Raw genomic sequence first — 20,414 nt, forward strand, 5'->3', positions numbered from 1 at the left:
GAATGTTGTTTGTCACTTGGTCTGTTATGATTATGAATGAGAATGTTGGAAAATAAAACAATATAAATCTAAAAAAAAAAAAGAAAAAGCTTGAATATAGCGAACTTTAATTTAAGTCTGTGCCTTGTGAACAATGAAATCATAATGTTCTATATTCATATTACACTTTATGTTTGACTTTGTTGTTTAAGCTCATTTATGTGTCTATTCATTGATTCAGTCATATACCAAAATACATTTAAACTGAAAAATGTTGCTTCTCGTGTCAAATATTGATATGCGATTAATCGAGATGAAATAATTAATTTTTTTTAAATCGAGTCCCATAGTATAAATCAAAAGGTTGTTCACTGCAAGAACTCTAAATCTTTCCAAGAATATTTGTCTTATTTCTTGTCAAAATGTCTCAATTTTAGTCAAAACTAATCTCTTTCCACTTAAAATAAGACTCATCACCTAAAAATGATCTTGTTTTTAGATCATTTTCACTTGTTTCAAACTAATTTTCACTTGAAATAAGTAGAAAAATCTGCCAGTCAAAGCAAGTTTTTTGTGCTTGTAATAAGAAAGAAAAACTTGCTCCACTGTCAGATTTTTCTACTTATTTAAAGTGGAAAATTTGCTTGAAAAAATAAAAAAAAAAAGTGTCTAAAAACAAGCTGCTTTTTAATGTTATGAGTCTTATTTTAAGTATAATTAGATTTATTTTGACTAGAAATGACATTTTGACTAGAAATAAGACAAATATTCTTGGTAAGAGTGTTGTTCTTGTACCTTTGTTGAGGTCCAGCTCCCCGTCTTCCTCCTCATTCTTCTTCTTCTCCTCCTCCTGCTTCTCCGTGGTGGTGGTGGTGTGGTTGTCGTTGGCGACCCACTGGATCTCTCCGCCCGTCTCCTGCCACTGGCCGCTCTGGTCCGCGGGCTTCGGCGGCTCCTTGATGAGGTCATCAGTCTGCGCCTCGGCCAGGATGGCGGCTCGTTCCCTCTGGAGGAAGAGCTGAGGAAGAGGAGGAGGAAGAGGAGAGTTAGTGTGGTTTAATCCTCCAGTCAACTAACTAACTAACTGACTACAACACTATTCATTAATCAGGGTTCCTACAACTTAAGCCAAGTTAAATTTAAGACTTTTTAAGACTTTTTTAAAGCCACTTGAAATTAAATTTAAGACCGACTTCATAATAAACACAGAAAAATAATCAATTACATAGGGTCAGGGACAATTTTACCTACTTTCCTATGTGATCCAAGGTAAAGTGACTACTACATGAACATTGGATTGTGTCTCTTTCCAGCTGTCCTTTCAAAATAAATGCATAAAAAGTCCAGAAAAAAACCCAATTATTTTGAGATTTGAGACTAATTACAACCATAAAATACCACTTACCATGTGTTAACATTTTTAAGTCATTGGAAAAATTGATTTAAGACATTTTAATGCCAATTAAGGCCTTGTTTTTAGATTAATGAATTCAATGCCTTTTAAGACTTTTTAAGGATCCGTAAGAACCCTGGTAATAAACTTAGTTTGCAACAAAGAAAAACACACACGAGTCGTTTAGAGTCCGACGTCCTGATGCAGCAAGAAGAAAAAAGACACTCGTCTGTTTTCGACAATTTTGAGTGCAAAGATATTTCTGAAAGGTGAAACGCAACTTTTTTTTTTGTCTGAATGTTAATTTTGTCTTAAACTCAAACTCTTACCAAGAACATTTGTCTTGTTTCCAGTCGAAACAAATCTGATTCTACTTAAAATAAGACTCATCACATTAAAAAGCAGCTTGTTTTTAGACACTTTTTACTTCTTTCAAGCAGATTTTCACTTGAAATAAGTAGAAAAATCTGATAGTGGAGCAAGTTTTTCTTTCTTATTAGAAGCACAAAAAACTTGCTTTCACTGGCAGAATTTTCTACTTATTTCAATTGAAAATTAGTTTGAAACAAGTGAAAATTATCTAAAAACAAGTTAATTTTTAGGTGATGAGTCTTATTTTAAGTGTAAAGAGATTAGTTTTGACTAGAAATTAGACATTTGGACAAGAAATAAGACAAATATTCTTGGAAAGATTTTGAGTTTTTGCAGTGTAATGTCAAATAAATCAACTCCGTCTCTTCCTCTGTTCCTCTTTATCAACAGATAGTTGCATCGCGGTGTGTTTCAACCACCACCAAGTAAAAGACTCTGTTGGTCCATGTGCGACCCTGAGCCGCGGCCTCGTCGGCCTCTGGTACCTGGACGAGCGCGGCGATGGCGCTGAGCGGCCCGGAGCGGGTCAGACTCAGACTCAGGTCCTGGTTCTGGTCCTGGAGCGGCGGCGGTAGCGGAGCGCTGAGCAGCACGGTGGAGTCGCAGGGACCCTGATCTCCCTCCATCTCCATCTCCATCAGACAGTATCTGTTCCTGGCGCTGTACTCCACCAGGTTGATCAGCAGGCCCAGGCCCTGCACACACACACACACACACACACACACAGATTAACCTATTGTTTCTAACTTGTTTCTCTTTTCTTTGGCTTTTCTTTGGCTACGTAGGTTGTTGATATTTTATGTGCACAGATATTTTATCTGGGGTGGACAGTCTATTTACACTGCAAAAACTCAAAAATCTTACCAAGAATATTTGTCTTATTTCTAGTCAAAATGTCTCATTTCTAGTCAAAACTAATCTCATTCTACTTAAAATAAGACTCATCACCTAAAAATTAACTTGTTTTTAGATCATTTTCACTTGTTACAAACAAATTTTCACTTGAAATAAGTAGAAAAATCTGATAGTGGAGCAAGTTTTTTGTGTCAGATTTTTCTACTTATTCCAAGTGAAAATAGACTTGAAAAAAGTAAAAAAAAAAAAGTGTCTAAAAACAAGCTACTTTTTAAATATGACGAGTCTTATTTTAAGTGGAAAGAGATTATTTTGACTAGAAATTACATTTTGTTAGTTTTTGCAGTGTATTTATTATGTTTTATTTTTTAATTAATAATATTTTTGCCTTTTTAGTATGTTTTATGTTTTTTATTTTACTGTACAGCACTTTGGAAACCTTTGTGTTTTTTTATTTAAATTGTGCTCTATAACTAAAATGTATTGGATTGGATGTTTCTGACGTTGTGCGCCTCTCACCAGGACTCGGATGTCGAACCTCTGCTCCTGCGGCAGATACTGAGGGACTCTGAGGACACAGTTCAGAGCCGTGACGATCAGATCCTCCTGTTCTCCGGTCTTTGTGCTGCCCCACTCTGCACACACACACACACACAATAAAATACACACACATTAACACACAGGTGGTCGGCTGCTTGGAACGACTCAACTAACTCAAACTAACCAAGATTTTAGTTTAGACTTAAACTCATCGGTAGGAGTTGCATGTGTCAGGGTTATTATATAGTTCACTAAAACTCAGGGATGCAAACGGGTCAGGACCAAAAAAGCTCACCATTAACAAATAATTACATTACAATATCACGGAAAAGTCAATTCCCAGTAGTTCAACCCCAACCAAGTATTGAGTGCATATAGATGGACATAGTTTTCAGAAGGCCAACATTTCTATTAAAAATGCTTAAAAAAAAATAATAATAATCCTTTGCATTATTTCCATTTTGGAGATAGTGAATTGTAGGTCTTCACTGAATGTTAGTCATAATTATTACTATTCAAATAAACTGAATAAATAAAGACATGGGATGTTTCATTCAGTGTGTAATGGACATATAGGCCTATATATTAATGTGTTAGTTTCACTTTAATTGAACAAATTCTACATCGCGGAGGTGACGTCTTTCCACTTAGGGCTTCCTTCACCTCTGAAACGGGGCAGAAGCTCCGTGGGAAACACCTGCCTGACACAGCAACGTAGGGAACCGTGCATGTCCGCGGCGCACAGCTCCACGGACATGCACGGGGGAAAAAACGGCGTCTGTATGTAATGTATTTAGAAAACTGAAATAAAAATAACATTTTTTCCAAAAATAAGATAACTAAATGAAAACTTCAATGAACAATGCAAAAACGAATTGAAACTAAACTGAACTGTATAGTTTTTGTTTTCTTAGATATGTCTAAAGCTGCAGGAAGAAAACAACGACGACTTGGAGTGCAACCCACAGGTAGATAAGAGTGAATGTTAAAGGGATAGTTCAACATTTTGGCAAATTGGCCCATTGCCATAATCCCTATAGTCATAGCAGTAGGTTCGTTATACCTTTTAATTGTCGGTGCAAGCTGTTTTTAGAACGGCGGAGCAGAGCCGTGAGCCCTTTGTTGGAATAGTTTGGACCATGGCTGATTTATGGGATGCATGCAACTCTCACCATTGTCATGTGTCAGGTTGAGCAGGACTCCTATAATGGCTCTCATACAGTTCTCCACAGCTTTCCCCACCACGGCTCCGTCCGAGTTCACCACCCTGTTGTAACGCTGGATCATCGCCTCACACCTCCTCAGATTCCTGGAGGGGAGAGGAGGAGGAGGAGGAAGAGGAGGAGGAGGAGGAGGAGGAGGAGGAGGAGGAGGAGGAGGAAGACAAAAGAGGAGAGAGTTGGAGAAAGGAGGAGAGTTAAAACCATCTTTATTTGTGATTATACCTCAAGGTCACGTGGAGCAAAGTGTAGTAAATAAAAAAATGAGGCAGCAGTGGGACAGGGAGCGTGTGTGTGTGTGTGTGTGTGTGTGTGTGTGTGTGTGTGTGTGTGTGTGTGTGTGTGTGTGTGTGTGTGTGCTTCTTTGTGCTCCTGTGGATTCACTTTGTCTTTTCAGCGATGAAGAAGGAAAAACTAATTTCAGTCGGTCGTTCATCGCAGCCGACACAAACGGGACTCACATCCAGACGTGATCTGGATCGGACTGGATCTGCTGCTCTGATCCGTCGTAACACAGAGCTGCATTCACTTACACTAACACACACACACACACTCACACACACACACACACACGAGGCCGGCTGCAGCAGCAGCAGCAGCAGCAGGACTCGGGGCCAGAGCAGGTCAGCAGCCTGATGTAAATAACTCGATTAAACTTAATGACGGCGGAGACTGAACCCAGAGCAGAAGGACGGAGAGACGAGGAAACAGAGGGAGGCGGGACAATGAGACGGAGAGAGAGTGGGGTCAGTTAACACACACACACACACACACATCTGTACAGTCATTCACTGATCACATCGTTCAGTTACTATAATTAACTCATCATCACGGTGACGTTCATTTAGCTCCTGTGTCTAGAGCTGCAACTAACGATAATTTTCATTATCGATTAATCTGTCGAATTATGTAAACGATTAATCGATTAGTTGTTTGGTCGATTAAATGTTAAAAAATTCAGTGTTTCCTAAACCACCAGACGACGTCGTCCTCAAATGTCTTGTTTTGTCCACAAACCAAAGAGAGACTCAGTTTATTGTCATAGAGGAACAACGAAACAAGAAATGTTCACATTTAAGAAGCTGGAATCAGAGAATTTTGACTTTTTTTCTTTAAAAAGTGATTATTAGATTATCAGAATAGTTGACGATTGATTTAATAATCGATTATTGTTCGATTAATTGTTGCGGCTGTCCAATTACATTGTTCATTTATTCAATAGTGATCATTTCTATCATAAATGTGTGAAAGGTGAAAGAGGAGGAAACTAAAAAACTGGAAAAAAGAAAGAAAGAAGAAGGAAGTGTCGGATAAAGGAGGAAGATACTGAAATAAAGAGAACATGAATACACAGCTTGTGTGTGTGTGTGTGTGTGTGTGTGTGTGTGTGTGTGTGTGTGTGTGTGTGTGTGTGTGTGTGTGTGTGTGTGTGTGTGTGTGTGTCAGGTGCTCCCTGCTCTCCGGCTCACCCGGTGGTTTGGGGGATTAATCGAGTTAAGTGTGAGGACAGCTGAGGCTCAGACCGAGGCCTGCGTCGCCTCGGGAACAGCAGCTCTTTGTTGACCCGCTCTGCCTTCATCACCATCACCACCACCATCATCATCATCATCACCACCCCCCCACCCCCCCTCTCCCTCCCCCGCTGCAGACGTTCTGCAGGGGGCGACGGTCCGGTCACACCATCAGTGAATACTTCTGACAGCTGTCGTTAAGTGTCATTCGGTAAGTTATGTCACTTTTGATGCAAAGTTGACATTGTTTGAGATGTTTTTATTATTAGAACTTGACATAATTTTTAAAGTTTGGCCATTAGGTCTGCTATGACAGTTTAAATTGTCTTTATGTCAAGTTGTCAGAACAAAAACATCTCAAACAATGTCAACTTTGCATCAAAAGTGACATAACTTACTGAATGACACTTAACAACAGTTTTATGTCCATCTTATGAATACCTATTCAAGTAAAGTGTTACCTAAACATCTTTTCTCTCTCAGACGCTCAGAGGAGGAAACAGAGAAGAGAAGTGAACTCTCTCTCTCTCTGCTGAGGGTCGGGGGGGTGGGGGGGTGAGGAGGGGGGCCGAGGGCTCAGGGGTCAGAGGTCACAGCTCTGACTGACAGGATGTCACAACCAGGAAATTGAGGAACAAAAAAACCCTGATAATGATACAGATTATAACCATAAGGCACTGACACACACACACACACAGAGTCTGTGTGTGTGTGTGTGTGGTACAGTTGTTCAGCTGAGTCGGTCTGTGTTCCTTCATAATGAAACACTTCATAGTGGTTTGGATTTAAAACACTTGTCACTCTTCAGGGTTTTCAATATTTGTGGATTTTCAGGAGGAACTATGTGAAGTCCTCTGTGTCTCTAACCCTCCTCTCCTCCATGTGCTTCTGTTTCCAACAAAGCCGTCGAAAAATCAATCCATCAATCCATGGAGCGGTGGATACTGTTATATAATGTCTACGATGTTACGACGTGTATATTTGTGTAGTCTTAACCGTCATAAACAAAAGATTGCGTGTTTGTGTGTATCACAATTACTACAGAGCTTTTTAATTAAGGTAAAAATGTAGCAGAGACACGGGAGAAATCCTGCTTAGTTCCTCAGTTTTCACTTTGACCCTCATGAAGCATTAAAGGACAATTCCAGGCAAATTCAACTGGGGGCTGTATGTTCCTAACATTTTAGGTCTAACAGAAGGAATCTGAAGATTTTCAGTTTAATGTCTCCTGTTTTGCGGTAGTTGTGTCTGTCCCCGCATCGCCACGGCAGCGATGAATGGGAGCGGATTGAAGTTCTGCTGCTTAGGCTGTTTACATCCCTCACAGCCACAGACAGCGTCAGATGGCGACTCAAACATGCAGCCAGAAGTTTCTTTACTTCAACAAGCCGACATGTTTGTAAAACTAGATCTAATTCAAAGTCTGGCGGAGTCGAGACCCAAGTTGCCGTGCGCGGTGTGTTCAGGTGCAGTCGGAAGCTCCCGTTTGTGTCATAAACACAGGAATATCAACTCTGGACTCTTTACTCACTTTGCAGAGGAGGCGATGAGCGACGAGTCTTTGTAGGCGATCAAGTAGCTCTGGTTCTCTGGGTTGTGGACTGTGACCTGCACAAACACACAAAGATGGTCAGATGTTAACAGTCAATGTTTGGCTTTAAAGGAAAATCCAGAAGAGTTTTATCATCATGTTGGTGTTGCAGATGGTTTTAGTCCAGATCTGCAGGTTTGTGTTGAAACCTGATCACAAACAACCCTGAAACTGATCAATCTAAACACACACAAAAAAGTGGGTCATGTTAAATGAATGTAAATTAATGTAACTGTTTTTCAGTCAATTTAATATAAACATGAATATTTCTTATATAGACAGTTCCATCTTTGTACAATTTGCAACATTAGTTTTGAGAAAATCTCTTTCATAACCAGGCAAATTGGTATTTAAACTGAAATATATCTAAATGAATCAATATCAAATCAAACCGTGACCATATCTGAACCAGTTATGGGATGTACTTCACTGTGTAGTAGGGGTTGCATGACTTCAGATTTTTTAAAGTCGACTCTAATGTTATGAAAGTCGAGTCGACGTCGACTAGTCACTGATGACGTCATTCATATTTTTCCCATCATAACTAAAATCCCAGGAGGAGGGAAATGCTTTGCAACAATCTGTATTCACTGACTGACAGCTCATGCACAGAAATTAGTCCACAGAACAGCAGCTTTATAAACAACAAGCTGTAAATCAGTTTGGTTTTTTCTAACACACTCCTATACAAGTGCAAAAGAAAATACTGTAGCGACACACAGGCCTCGTCACCATCACAGTCCTGCTCAGTCACAGTTTCACTCACAGTTTTTGTTTTGGTTGGTTGTTGCTGTTGTTGGTTGTTGTGCGCGACGTAAAGCTGTCGATATGAGCGGAGTTTTTTTTTTTTTTAATTGCCGGCAGCCCGACACACTGCCCGCGGAAGCGGAGCGCCTCACAGGCAGCAGCTTCTCCTGCTCTCTCTCTCCGCGCCGGTCAAACATCGACCCGACTGTAGGCTGCTCGGTTTTCCACACACACAGGTCTGTCTCTAGCGCTGTGTGTATAGATGTGTGTCTGTGTGCAGACGCAACTGACAAATATTTATAGACGGACAAGCAAACTAATCATCATTTATTTTATTTTGAAAATCGACCGGATTCTCTCGCCTTTTCTGTGCCCGACTTCCTGTCTGGTACGATCTCGTTCCATCCAGCTTGACGGCGCTCGTATTTTTTTCATTCAGCGCACTCACCTGTTGTTTCAAGCCGCTCTTGTAGCCTACTGTTACATGATCAGCAACTAGTCGACGTCAAGTTCAAAACGTCATTGTGGAGCAGTAAAGTCGACTAGTCTGTGCAACCCCTAGTGTGTAGTTGAAGTTTCTGTCTTGACTGAACCCAGTTTGAATCCTGCAGCTCCAGTCAGATCTTACACTTACTCCATCTACATCTTTGTTCTATTCTATTTTATTCTTTATTCTCCTAAATTATACACTATATGTGTATTTTTGCACTACAATATTTTAATTTATTATCATTTATTTTATCTTATTATATTTAAATTCAAATTTTATTGCTACCTTTTACTGTTTTTTGTACCTGTGTGTCTTCACCTGACATATAAGAATGTTGTTCTTAATTTGCTCGCCTGGTTAAATAAAGGTTAAATAAAATAAAAAAAACACCACGTCATGTTCCTTGTGCTGTAAACTGAACTTTACTGACATGCTGTGTGTCTAGAGAGACTCCCATTCACAATGTATTTATTCATTTATCTATACATTTATCCTCTTTGTTTTGTTTCTTCTGGTTTTGCTTAGTTTTAACTTAAGCTTGCTGCTCTACTTGCTGCTTTTAATTGCCCCTCTGGGACAAATAAAGCTCTTGATTGATTGATTAACTGATTTACTGCTCTTGGCAATAAAACTATTTCTCATTCTGACATGAAAGATGTGTGTTGTGTGGTAACTCACGCTCTCCAGGACCCGTAAACACCTCTCGGCTCCCCACAGAGACGACACCATCTTCTCCTCCTCCTCCTCCTGGTTATATAAGTTATCCGCACACTCTTTCACTGTGGAGGCGGGAACAACAACACAGTCAGAAACCACCTCCATCATCATCATCATCGTCATTGTCGTTGTCTGATAAAACACCTTCATCGTGTTGTGTCGTACCTTTATCTACGATGTGGTCCAGTCCTCCCAGTAGCCGCAGCTCCTCTTTGAACCAGTCTCCGGCTCGCTTCGAGGTCAGGGACAGTAGCGTCTCCATGGCGAGGTGACCCGTCTACGGAGAGAGAGGAGGGACAAACAGTCAGCACTCAGCACACACCTTCACTCTCAAAGCAATTCACTTTTACATCTGAACTCTCCTCCTCTGTGTCTCTAACCCTCCTCTCCTCCATGTGCATCTGTTTCCAACAACGAAGCCGGTGAGAAATCAATCCATGGAGCGGTGGATAACGGGGGGGGTCCCCAACTTTTTCTTGAATTTTTACCATTTTATTTTATTTTTTTTATTTTTTTAGAAATATAAGCACTATTTCTAGATTTTTCTTTAAACTTTCTTTTTTTGAGAAATTTTACAACTTCCTTTAGAGTCGTTTTTGAGAAATTCTACCACTTTTTTTATTTTATTAGTTTCTTTACTCTATTTTTTTTCTTTTTTTTAAGAAATGTAACGACCATTTCTAGATTTTACCACATTTTTCGAGAAAATATTTTATTTTTTTTAAATAGAAATTTGTCTTTTTTTTTTAATTTACCAGTTTCTGTTAGATTTTTTTTAAAACCTTTTTGAAAATGTGACCTTTTTTGAGAAATTTTTGAGAAAATATTTAACTTTAAAAAAAAAATGTTATTACTTTTTCTAAAAAAGTTTTTTTTCCAGAATTTTCTCAACAATATTTCCACAAATTCACATCATTGGCTCTACTTTGAACATATACATTGACTAAAAAAGTAATGTTCTTCAGTCTCAGAACAAATATTTGTGTGGTGGTGTCGCCAGACACCGGGTCGGAGGCTCTGATCTTACAAGGTTGGTTTTCAGCCAAGAGATGCTAGGTGGAAGGCAGAGAGCCTCCATTCTCCCTGGAACTAGTTACAAGTCATTGATTTAACCAGAACTAGGACTCTGGAGCTGGAGACAAGGGACAGATGGAGCTGAGTTCCTCTTTAAAACAGCTGCAATGCATTCTGGTCCATGCAGAAATTAGTTTTTATGTCCTCTCGGTACAAAATGGCGTCTTCTCTCTGCGACTGAAACTAATCTCATTTTCACTTTAGATGTTTCAGATCAGAAAAGATTTTCCCTCTTGAGCTGCAGCTTCTAGAAATATCCTGACACGTGTGGGCGAGTGTGAGTCACAGAGCTGAAGAGCTGCTGAAGAAAATCACCAGGAGGAGGAGAAGAGGAGAAGAGGAGGAGGAGGAGGAGGAGGAGGAGGAACCCGAGGAGAGAAGAGGAGGAGGAGGAGGAGGAAGAGGAAGAGGAGGAAGAAGAGGAGAAGAGGAGCAGGAGGAGGAGCAGGAGGAGGAGAGAGGAGGAGGAGGAGAGAGGAGGAGGAGGAGGAGGAGGAGGAGGAACCCGAGGAGAGAAGAGGAGGAGGAGGAGGAGGAAGAGGAAGAGGAGGAAGAAGAGGAGGAGGTGGAGAGAGGAGAAGAGAGGGGGAGGAGGAGGAAGAGGAGGAGGAGGAGGAGGAGGAGGAGGAGGAGGAGAGAAGAGGAGGAGGAGGAGAGAGGAGCAGGAAGAGGAGGAGAGAAGAGGAGGAGGAGGAAGAGGAGCAGAAGGAGGAAGAGGAGCAGGGGGAGGAGAGAGGAGGAGGAGCAGCAGGAGCAGGAGGAAGAGGAGAAGGAGGAGGAAGAAGGAGGAAGAGGAGAAAGGAGGAGGAGTCAGGAGGAGGAGGAAGAAGAAAGAAGAAGGAGGAGGAGTAAAGCGGTTGTGTACCGTGATGTTCTGCAGGTCGAGGTGCTTGTTGTGCACCGTGTCACACAGAGAGAGGAGGAAGAGGAGGAGGAAGAGGAAGAGGAGGAGGAGGAGGAGAGAGGAGGAGGAGCAGCAGCAGGAGGAGGAGGAGTCAGGAGGAGGAGCAGGAGGTGCAGGAGGAGCAGCAGCAGCAGGAGGAGCAGCAGGAGCAGGAGGAGGAGTAAAGCGGTTCAGTACCGTGATGTTCTGCAGGTCCAGGTGCTTGTTGTGCACCGTGTCACACAGAGAGAGGAGGAGAGAGGAGGAGCAGCAGGAGGAGAGAGGAGGAGGAAGAGGAGGAGGAGAGAGGAGCAGCAGGAGGAGGAGAAGGAGGAGTAAAGCGGTTCAGTACCGTGATGTTCTGCAGGTCCAGGTGCTTGTTGTGCACCGTGTCACACAGCTTCCTGATCTTCTCCTTCATCTTGGCGATCTCGCGGGCGCTGAACTGCGTGGAGGAGTCGGTTACCACGACGCCCACGCCGCTGCCGCCCTGGTCCTGGTCCAGCTCCAGCAGCCGGATCATCAGGTCCAGGCAGGACCGGTCCAGGTCCATGTTCAGACGGTCTCGGCTCAGGATGTACATGAGCGACGCCGTGCACAGAGCCAAGTTCTGAGAGAGAGACAGAGAGAGAAGACACAAACTCACTTTACATATATTTCATCTTGATTAATCTTTACTAAATATATTAAAGGGACAACGAGGAGTTTCTCCGTCGGCAGAACGAAAAATTCTGCAACAATAAAAAAGTCTCATATTAATGTGGATGAATCTACGTTACCACTTGTTAATGGGTCCATTTTAGATAAATCTATGGTTTTGTCTCTATGGTTATTTTGTTATTATTAGTGGTGGTGGAAATGCTGGGCGAGCCGACCAGCGTTTCTTTACTTTCGGTTTCGTGGCGAGTCATGAGAATAACGCTGCCGAATCTCCGTTTATGGTGGGAACTACGACGGTATGTGATCGTCTTCCAACCTCTGACTTTAATTCTTGATGAATGAAAACATGAGTCTGTCTTGCGCCGGTCAAAGAATTTCACGGTGCGGAGGCTCATAAATGTAGTGTGGAAACACTTCGCTTTAACAAAACTCCTCGTTGTCCCTTTAAGGATGGACTGAATCCAGGATTCGGTTTAGGATTCAGACAAATTTGAGGCGGTTTGATGGAGTTTGGTTTCTGACAAATCTGACGAAACCCTATGCACGTTGCTGTAATGACACCGACAACAATTACATGAATGTTTCTGAACAATATTCTGTTCCTCCCTGACCGACAGCGTTCAAACCAGCGTCATTGGCTGCCAAATACCGTTACTTTAACCGTATCGGCAGATGTGGCGCCAAAGTGAAGGTAAACGCACCGATGCTGGTCCATTTATCTAAAGTAACACTGAATTGGTAGGAGTTTAAATGTTAGCGTGTCATTTGTATTTTTTAAAAAAAGATTAAAATAAACGTAAACATTTGGTATTGATGACAAATAATGACTTAAATATTTCAAACACTTCCCCCGGGGGATTAATAACTGGTCCTATATTAAGAGATTAGTAATGTAATTATATTTTGACTATATTTGATTTTTCACATTCATAGTGTTGTGAAATTTATTGATGCATAATAACTGTGATAATCATAATACTGTGATTATTTCTGACAATAACCGTACCAAGAAAATCTATAATCGTGACGTCCCTACTCTCAGGTCATTTTAAACCAACAAGCAGCTAAACGTGTAAACATGGCCTAAGTAACACATCCAATAATACTTACAGTACAGGCAGATATTTCCTCTGCTCTGAAGAAATAATTTCACTTTTCTTTCTTGTTTTGAATGAGACAAAACACTAAAGTCTGAATCCTGAAGGACTTGAAGCTTCAATGTTCTGAGTGTGAACATGAATTTTGATCAAATGCAAAATAGTAGTAGTAAAAATAGTAGTGAAAGTTGTTGTCCATTGTTTTTTACAGTTAGAATAAAAGACACTGTGTTGTTGTTGCTTCATCCCTGAAATAAACAGATATTTTTAACGTTGCCGTCATCAGGTCAGAGTGAGCGGTCTGTCTGACTCACCGGGTGCTGCGGGGCGTCGTTGAGTGTTTTGAAGACCTGAGCCACTTTCCCTCGGGCTCTTAGATGCATCCTGAAGCCGGGCATGGCGCAGCGCGTGGCCAGGCTGATCACACTGCACACACACACACACACAGAGGATGAGCACATGGTGAAAGGAACATCTTGACATTTCTGTTTGACTGAAGCGCGGCGGCTCGGCTCGGCGGCTCGGCTCTTACCTAAGGCATCGGGTGTTGAGAGGTTGTCCACTCTTCAGACCGGTCGCCAGATACTCAAAGTCGTCGGTGAACTCCTGGTTCTCTCCGAACTCCACCACGTCGTTGAAGTGTTTCACATGTTGGACGACCGTGTACAGCTGGAGGAGGGAGGAGGACACACAACACACGATCCGTCAGTATAACATCTTATTTCTTATTCTTTCTGTGAAGAAGTAGGTGACCTTTATATACAAGCTCTGGAAAAAATGAAGAGACCACTTCAAAATGATCAGTTCCTCTGGTTTTACTATTCATAGCTGTGTGTTTGAGTAAAATGAACACTTTTGTTTCATTCTATAACCTACTGACAAGATTTGAAATAAAAATATTGTCATTTAGAGCATTTATTTATTTGCAGAAAATGGCAACAGATCAAAATAACAAAACAATTCTGGTGTTTTCAGACCTAACCGTATAATGGAAAGAAAACAAGTTCATATTCATTTTAAAACAACACAACACTACTTTTTGAAGAGTTTAGAAATCAACATTGGTGTTTTTTTTATTTATTTATAATCTTTCTTCCTCATTAAATATGATTTGGTTCAGACGATCAGCTCAGTAGAGTGAGGTGCTTGTGTTGGAGTTCAATAGAAACTAGAATCGATGTAGAGAAGCTGATTTATTAGGAACATTTTGGGAGTAGTGGTCTCTTTATTTTTTCCAGAGCTGTATCTATTCTCTGCGTACCTCTTTGTGCTCTTTGCGGCATTTGAGTGTGGTGACGGTGTCCTGGTACGGGTCTGTGGGCACCGTCACACACTTGGTGACTTTGGGAGGAGGAGGAGGGGCCTTGAACACACCATCGTCCTTCTGAGCCTCAGGCGGCTCCTTACTGGACCCGCCGGCTGTGGCCTGCAAAACATGGAGGACAGAGGATATGAGGGGAAAAAGCAAATTAAAAAATGCATATTGATCTTTTGCATCAATTCTATGCAAGTGAAAGTGTGTGTGTTGTGTGTGTGTGTTTGTGTGTATTTACAGGAGTTTGAGTCTGTGATCGTGAGAAGAAAGTTGGAGGCGGCTCCTCTTCACTCTCCAGCGTCCAGTGTCTGGCGTTGTACACGGCTTTGGTCGGAGACTGAGACATGAACACAAACACAAACAGATTAATGTCAGTATCAGAAGTAGAAAACTTTATAAAACTCACAAACAACAGACAACATCCTCCCATTAAAGGGATAGTTCAACATTTTGTCAAATTGGCCCCATTTCCATAATCCCTATAGTCATAGCAGTAGGTTCGTTACCTTTAATTGTCGGTGCAAGCTGTTTTTAGAACGGCGGAGCAGAGCCGTGAGCTGCTCAGAGCTACGCTACGGAGGCTCATTATGGGATTTCTTAATTGGTTTCCCTCATCAAACTCATCAAATACACAATCCAACAACTCCACAATGCTCTGGTGGACAAGTTGTGACCTGCACATTCACCACGCTATGAGATAATAACACAACGTTACCACACAGAGTTGTTGTAGAGGTAAATACAGAGACTGCTTGATGAAAAACTGTCCCTGAAGGCAACGTGCATCAGCTGGTTTTGCATGAATTTCCCTCTAAAACAACTCTGTGTGGTAACGTTGTGTTATTATCTCATAGTGTGGTGAATGTGCAGCTCACAACTTGTCCACCAGAACGTTGTTGTGGAGTTGTTGGATTGTGTATTTGATGAGTTTGATGAACGAACACTAACAAATGATAGATGTGGATAAATTAATATAGAAATAAGCAGCACACACAGTGAAACATAGATCAAGGAAGGGCAGGTGTCTTCAGGGGGATAAAGAGAAACAATAACACGTTTAAACTGGATATATAAAAAAACACACACACACACACACACAATTATAAATGTGGATTTTCCTCTTAAGACTCATCCCACCACTGAAACGGTGCAAAAAAAGAGGAGGATTTACATAATGGAAGCTGCAACAAACCAACAGAGAGGATTTAGTGTGAATATTTAAAGCCGTTATCCAACACCGGCCTCCTGCTCTAATCTGACTTCTGCATCTTTAACGTGTTCGATGCTGCTATCAATATCAGACTGAACAAACAAAAAAAACAACATGTTTTGCTTTTCTTTGTTCTTTAATCTCACACTTCAGCAGAATAAGAAGAAGAAGGGATGGAGGGAGAGGTGAAGGAAAACAAAGAGGTGTAGAAAGAGGAGAAACAGTCAAATTGGCGGCTGCTCGCACATTACACTGGAGCGAGAGGGCCAGCACTGATCAAACAGCAGGACACACACACTCTTACAACAAGCACACACACACACACACACTCATCTTTTCATCCTTGGCTCAACTCTGCTTCTCTTTATATGTTTTTTTTTTTTTGTGTGTGTGTTTTTTTTGCCAAACCTGTGGTTGGTGGTTGCCGGGGCATTCATAAAGAAAAACAAAGGAGGAAGAACTGAGGGAGGTGTGTGTCTGTGTGTCTGTGTGTGTGTGTGTGATGGGGGGGGGTTGTGTGGGGGGGTTTGTGCACCACAGGGTTAATAAGCTGAGACAAAAGCAGAGTTTGGAGATGAGCTCTGCTGCTCTGGAACATCAACACACCGATTTAAAGCCTCCTGCAGTAATCTGAATGACACAGGCGGACACCAACCAACCACCCACCCACCTACCCCCCCTCCTACCCCCCCCCCCCCCAATCCACCGCCCACTTGTCGCTAAGCAGCACGGGAGAGAGAGACGAGGGAGAGGGGAGAAGGTGGGCGGGCGAGGCCTGGTCCTGCTGTGACCCACAAAACAAAACAAAACAGAAAACATCAAGAGACAAACGGCCTCTAAACAATCGCTTCTTATTCTTTTAATTTTAAAATTCTTTATTTTATTGATTCTGTTTATCAGCAATATAGTAATAAACTTTATTTGTATAATAATAATAATAAACTTTATTTGTATAGCACCTTTCGCAGGTAAAAACCGCAAAGTGCTTCACAGTGTTAAAACAGTAGCAACAAAGCAGAGCAAAACAAGACAAAAAAAAAGAAAACATACAAGAAAAGCATAGACCCAAAGACCCACAGGTTAACCAAATGCCTGTTTAAATAGGTGAGTCTTTAAGTTCTTTTTAAAAGTATCAACAGAATCCAAAGAGCGTAATGAAAAGGGTAAAGTGTTCCACAACCTGGGAGCTACAGCAGGAAAAGATCTGTCACCTCTGGTTTTAAAGTGCGTGAGGGGATATATAGATATATAGATATATGGAGGATATATAGATATATAGATATAGGGTTGAACGATTTTAGGAAAAGATCTAATTGCCATTTTTCTGGCAGATATTGCGATTTCGATTTGATTCACAATTTTCTTCAAATCAAGCTAAAGAAAATAGAAAAGAGACGTAGACCATTTATGTGCTTATGTGCGACTAACTAGTCTAAAGAAGAGCAGTACACTTGAAACGTTGCTGTGCTAAATAAAAGCACATAAAGTGCTGAGTATTAAGTGTGCGGTCTCCTCTTTTCTTTTTTCTTTATCTACATTTATTTTTGAGGCCAGCACCTTTTTAATTGGATGTGTGCGACCTTTCTACTTTTTCTTCGAGTCAAGCTTCGATGAACAGTAACATTTACAAAACTTACAGGAAATTACATCATACCATTAAAACATGAAATGCCATTACTCTAATGCAGGAATGAAAACTAAAGTTAAGAATTGATTTCAAATGTATGCATTAGGGGTGTGACGATCATCTCACGAGAACGAGATGAGATGAGATTTTAAGAAAACTACAATGACAAAATATATGACTGGACCAACAGACTTTTATTTAACCGAGTTGCACATGCATTTTGAAATGTTTTATTATAACTATTTACATGCATGATGTAAGCATGAGCTTTTAACTTCTTCTTCCACAAATTGAAACTAAAACTAAAATTTATGAAAGTTAAAATAAAATAAATTAAATATTCCTTCCTTTTTTTCAAGTGCAAACAATGTGCAGTGTGAAAATCGCAATTTTGATCAGAAAACGATAAATCGTTCAGCCCTAATCAGCAATAAAATTATTATTATTATCACTATATTTATTCACTGCTGGTTGTGCATCAGCGTCAGACTGGAGAGATGTAGGATGTAGTTTTATTACAGGTTGATCGATACTAAAGAGTAAAGAGCTGCTTCACTTCTGACCGCTATTATAAAAATCTGTGACGTCCCAAAAGGTTTAATTATATCGCTGCTGCTCCACATTTACAAACATGACAGACTCTCCCTCCCTCCCTCTATCTCCCTCTCTTTCCTTGTGGGATTACAGAAAATGATGAAAAGCAGCACAGCAGTGAGGAGAAGAAGCTCTGGAGTCGTTGTTAGGGAGGTAATAACTGCTCATCCCATTAAAAAAAACTTCCTCCAAATAACCCCGACATCACACCGTCTCCTAAATATGGATGAGTCCGTCGTTACGGTAACATCTAATATCTCCCAGCATCCTCGGGGGGAATCACCTCCGGACTAACAGCGATGCTCCGTTTTACTGTAATTGAGGCGTAGCCGCGACAACGACGACGACGACGAGGCCGGTCACTTTCCAACGGCCGTTGTTTTTATAATGAACTCAACTCAATGATGTTAAATGAAGCAGGAGGACGAGGTGAAGACGAGCTGGTCAGGAGGAGGAATACATTACTCCACTGAGAGGAGGAGGAGGAGGAGGAGGAGGAGGAGGAGGAGGAGGAGGAGGAGGAGGAGAGAGTACATTAAGTACATCATGATGCTCCTATGGGCGACGTGTCTGCTAACGCTCTGACTGCCGGTCTGCAGCAGCAGCAGCAGCAGCAGCAGCAGCGGCAGCAGCAGCGGCAGCGGCAGCGGCAGCGGCAGCGGCAGTGGCACACAGAGGAAATTAACTTCATACTGTATACGTCTGGCACTTGGAAAGTTTCCCTCGCAAGCGCAGAGGGAGAAGTTAACTTCACAACAAAGTTAAGGCTTCATCTTCTCTGCCATCCATTGGAAAAAAAGTTCCCGAGGACAGGTCGACGAGGGCGTGAAGGATAGTGAAACTGATGTCGCCTTTTCAAAAAACAGGGTTTCTACAACTTAAGCCAAGTTAAATTTAAGACTTTTTAAGACTTTTTTAAAGCCACTTGAAATGAAATGTAAGACTGACTTCATAATAAACACAGATGCAGAAAACAGAAAAAAAAACACCACATCAATTACATAGGGTCGGGGACAATTTTACCCACTTTCCTATGTGATCCAAGGTAAAGTGACTACTACATGAACATTGGATTGTGTCTCTTCCCAGCTGTCCTTTCAAAATAAATGCATAAAAAGTCAGAATGTTACCAATTATTTTGAGATTTGAGACTAATTACAACCATAAAATACCACTTACCAAGTGTTAACATTTTTAAGACTTTTGAAAAATTGATTTAAGACATTTTAATGCCAATTAAGGCCTTGTTTTTAGATTAATGAATTCAATGCCTTTTAAGACTTTTAAGGATCCGTAAGAACCCTGCAAAAACACCGTCTGCAGAGCCAGCGACTCCAGGTGGAACGACTCAGACCTCGTCCACACGGAAACGGAGCTTCTCCCAAAACAAAACAACTCTAAACACTGTAGTACATCCTCCAGGCCTGTGTGTGGCGCTGTAACGCTGCCACACATCAACACAAACCAACTCCAGATATTAGAAGTTGATGATTTAACAGGCGAGACTCAGCCGCAGTGTCGGAGAGACCGACAGTAGTCGACTGTTGTTATGTTACGTCCATAGACTGTAACGCCTACAGGTTTGTCTCAGGTTACAGGTGAGAGCGGTGAGGGCTATGACATCATCGTTTTAACTAAAGATCTGTTTTGGGCGTCTATATGAACACTCAGGGAAGCTGTTTCCAAAAAAATACAGACTTCACCTCCCAAAACACACAACTAAGTTAGGTTAACTCTGTCTGGACGAAACGCCAAAAAGATTTAAAAAAAAAAAACGTAGCTCTCAGCTTCCTCCAACTAAAATAAACCCACACTAAATGACACATTCACATGCAGGTGTTAGGGGTTAATAATAATAAAGGAAATAAAGACATGAAATATTCCAGTCTCTACGTATTACATCTGTAAAATATACGAGTTTCACTGTTTGAACTGAACTAAACTGAAATAAATGAACGGTTCCATGATATTCTGATGCATTGAGATGCACCTGTATACGACCCTCTATAATAAACCAACACTGCTCATATTAATGGGTTAAATATTCAGTTTCAGTAGAATTCTGCGAGTTATTTTGCTCTGTGATTATTATTATCATTACATTCTGTACGTGACTTCTCTGTGAAAACCCTCTTAACAGAAAAGAGATTTTATTTGCATAATGATTATTTCTTTCCTATGCAAAAACCTCTTATTACAGAGTGTAATGCAAACTCCAGAGGCAGTGGTGTGTGTAAACGACTCCCTCTCCCTTTTACAAAACTAATTTGACTGCAGGAATTCGTCTTTCTGCTCACAACTGCAGCTGCGTCTCGTCTCGTCAAACTGAACACATGACAATGATGAACAGCAGCGACTTCAGACTTCCACTTCCACCGCTCTGAACCGATCTGATGCCATTGATCGATCTGTGTGTCGGCTATAAAAAGGCACAGGGAGCAACTCAATCCATCCCATCATCCATCCATGAACAAACCGCAGCTTCAACTCTCTGGATTTGTTCTGCACTGCCCGCCCACACACACACACACACACACAC

At 41.3% G+C, this 20,414-nt stretch overlaps 1 protein-coding gene across 1 annotated transcript in view; it reads right to left on the reverse strand.

Annotated features, from left to right (window-relative positions):
- The window catches only part of LOC311002832 (wings apart-like protein homolog), a 42,269-nt gene that overhangs the window by 5,004 nt on the left and 16,851 nt on the right, over positions 1-20,414 (reverse strand). Inside the window, exons 6-17 of the mRNA XM_083994371.1 lie at positions 14,683-14,781; positions 14,391-14,555; positions 13,662-13,798; positions 13,444-13,555; positions 11,725-11,982; positions 9,581-9,692; positions 9,377-9,477; positions 7,402-7,478; positions 4,312-4,448; positions 3,119-3,234; positions 2,230-2,439; positions 775-997 (exon numbers count right to left, since the gene is read on the reverse strand). Of these exons, the coding sequence (XP_083850497.1) occupies positions 775-997; positions 2,230-2,439; positions 3,119-3,234; positions 4,312-4,448; positions 7,402-7,478; positions 9,377-9,477; positions 9,581-9,692; positions 11,725-11,982; positions 13,444-13,555; positions 13,662-13,798; positions 14,391-14,555; positions 14,683-14,781 (1,747 nt within the window). The remainder of the gene's footprint in view (positions 1-774; positions 998-2,229; positions 2,440-3,118; positions 3,235-4,311; positions 4,449-7,401; positions 7,479-9,376; positions 9,478-9,580; positions 9,693-11,724; positions 11,983-13,443; positions 13,556-13,661; positions 13,799-14,390; positions 14,556-14,682; positions 14,782-20,414) is intronic.

The sequence above is a fragment of the Trachurus trachurus genome (assembly GCF_905171665.1).
Source record: "Trachurus trachurus genome assembly, chromosome: 19".
Classification (NCBI taxonomy): Eukaryota; Metazoa; Chordata; class Actinopteri; order Carangiformes; family Carangidae; genus Trachurus; species Trachurus trachurus.